This window comes from Colletotrichum acutatum (assembly GCF_030867785.1).
Source record: "Colletotrichum acutatum strain CBS 112980 chromosome Unknown BDZ83scaffold_317, whole genome shotgun sequence".
Classification (NCBI taxonomy): domain Eukaryota; kingdom Fungi; phylum Ascomycota; class Sordariomycetes; order Glomerellales; family Glomerellaceae; genus Colletotrichum; species Colletotrichum acutatum.
In genome coordinates this window covers 3622-5865 of record NW_026849311.1, presented here as the reverse complement: position 1 = coordinate 5865, position 2244 = coordinate 3622, and the positions used below count along the sequence as shown (strand labels likewise).

The 2244-nt window shown below is 49.4% G+C and overlaps 1 protein-coding gene across 1 annotated transcript; it reads left to right on the top strand.

Moving 5' to 3' along the window:
• On the top strand, positions 1-2001 carry BDZ83DRAFT_658526 (heterokaryon incompatibility protein-domain-containing protein; the record flags this gene model as incomplete). Its single annotated transcript, XM_060511039.1, has 2 exons — positions 1-1237; positions 1337-2001. 2 exons carry the CDS (start codon positions 1-3, stop codon positions 1999-2001), a joined length of 1902 nt encoding a protein of 633 aa, XP_060357107.1.
• Positions 2002-2244: the final 243 nt, after the last annotated feature.

The following is a 2244-nucleotide window of genomic DNA, read 5'->3' as shown; positions in this document are numbered from 1 at the left end:
ATGAACTTGTGCGGCCTCTGCGGCGTGTACAAAATTGTGGTTGAGGCGGTTATTGATGGGCGTCTGCCGGCATTATTCCAGGGAGCACGGAACGAGACTGAAAGAGATCAGATTCTTGACGAACTTGTGGTAGGAAGCATTGGCCTTACAACAGCCAATACCGAGGAGAGCATGGATCTGCTCGTCAAAGGAGCCTATGTCCGAGTCTCTCTCTTTATAGCCCCCGAAGAACAATCTGTTTTCAGAGTCTCAAGTAATGGAGATGAGGAGGTTGGCTTTCCCAAAGAGACGCAGTATGGACCGTCTACAGACTCTATTAGGAGCTTTGCGAGGGCACGACAATGGCTTCGACAATGTCTGGACCATCACGACTGTGGAAAGAATCGCGACCTGTTTTACCCACGCAGGCTTCTTGATCTTCGGGATGACCAAGTTCGTCTCATCGAGACTACCAAGACCAATGATTTTCAGGGGCCATACGTCTGTCTAAGTCACCGCTGGGGCGACGCAAAGTTTTCACGATTGATAAGCACGACAGAAACCATCCACAGCCGTATGGAAGGAATCAAGTGGGAGGAAATCCCCAAGACATTTCAAGATGCTATCACTATCTGTCGACGTTTAAGTGTGGACTATCTGTGGATCGATACGTTATGCATCTTGCAAGGCTTTCCTGAAATGTCGGACAAGCAAAAGCGAATAACGGGCGCGGATTTCGCAGCTGAGAACTCAGCCATGGCACGCATTTACCGGAACTCCTACTTTACCATCTATGCGAGCGTCTCAACAAGTATGGCTAGTGGTATTTTCTCGTCCAGGCGATACGAAAGTCATCAAATCAAGGTCAGTGATGTCAGTGGCAACGAATCGATCCTGCGCATCAGAGAAACGACTTCGCATTTTACACCGCCCACAGATCTGGAGACAAGAGGCTGGACGTTCCAGGAATATTTGCTCCCTTGTAGAGTTATTGAATTCGGGCCGTTCGACATTTCCTGGAAGTGCAACCAAACCTACGTCTGTGAATGTCGGCATAATACGGGGGCGGCTCATTGGCGCGAGGAGTTAGCTCGACGTGCATTGCCACCTCAGAATGCTGCAGAGGCTGAGGAGTGGTGGGCCGGCATACTCCGACAATACACAATGAGGCATTTAGCAAAGGATGAGGACAAATTACCTGCTCTCTCCGGGCTAGCACAGCTGTATCGCCAACTGACGCGCGATACTTATCTGGCGGGTTTGTGGAAAGCGTCTCTTCCTCATTGCCTGTTGTGGTTCAACACTGCAAAAGCCGGCACGTACCCGATTAAGCTTGGGATAGGTTGAAGACCTCTAGCAGCCCGTGCTCCCTCCTGGTCCTGGGCTTCGCTTGATATTGTCAACGACGCCCAGTGCCGCTTCTGGTGGCCAAGAGTATCGCTTTCTACGAACCCTCTCATGTACGGAGACGGCGCTACACCGCGGCCGGTATGCACCGTATACGAAGCCTCTTGTCAGCCGATGACGGATGGTCCGTTTGGTGAGGTGATAGGGGGTTTCGTCGACCTCGGTGTGATGCTCATTTCTGCGAGGATCGGCATCAAGCCTCAAGGGAATAACAGCTTTAGCACGGCTGGCCATGTAGCTTGGACACTGGATTATGTCGAAGACGGCACAGATGTTCAAGTATGTCTAGCTGACTGCAGCTTGGATGATGACGGTCTGCAAGTTGAAGATGAAGTGTTTTGCGCGCCAATCGTGGAGACACTTTCGGAATCAGAGTCAGACAGGGGCTGTCTGGTGCTCAAGCGCATGTCAGAAGGATCAGAATTCAGACGCGTAGGCTTTGCCGTCTTGCGCAAGCAGAACCCAAGCTGGGATCGGGCGAATGGTCCACTTAGAATGGACAGGGGATGGGGATACAATGAGCCGGATCTAACGACTCCAGAATATGCCGAGAAGGTTCAGAGTTATGCCCTGTCGTACAACTCAAATGTACTGTGCCGTATAAGAATTATTTGAATTGGCTGAGAAAGCTGACAGGTTCATGACGACTTTTTCATCTCGGATGTTGTAACTGTTAGTATCCCTATCACAGGGATATTGGTCGATTAGTTCAAACCGTAGGTTAACGAAGTAGGTTAATTAACTATATTAATCTACTACGTAGGTATAAAAAGGAGATTCTAATTATAAATTAGGTAGGCCGCGATAATTAACTATATAATTAATAGGTAGCCCCTACGTTACTACGAGGTCGAATTA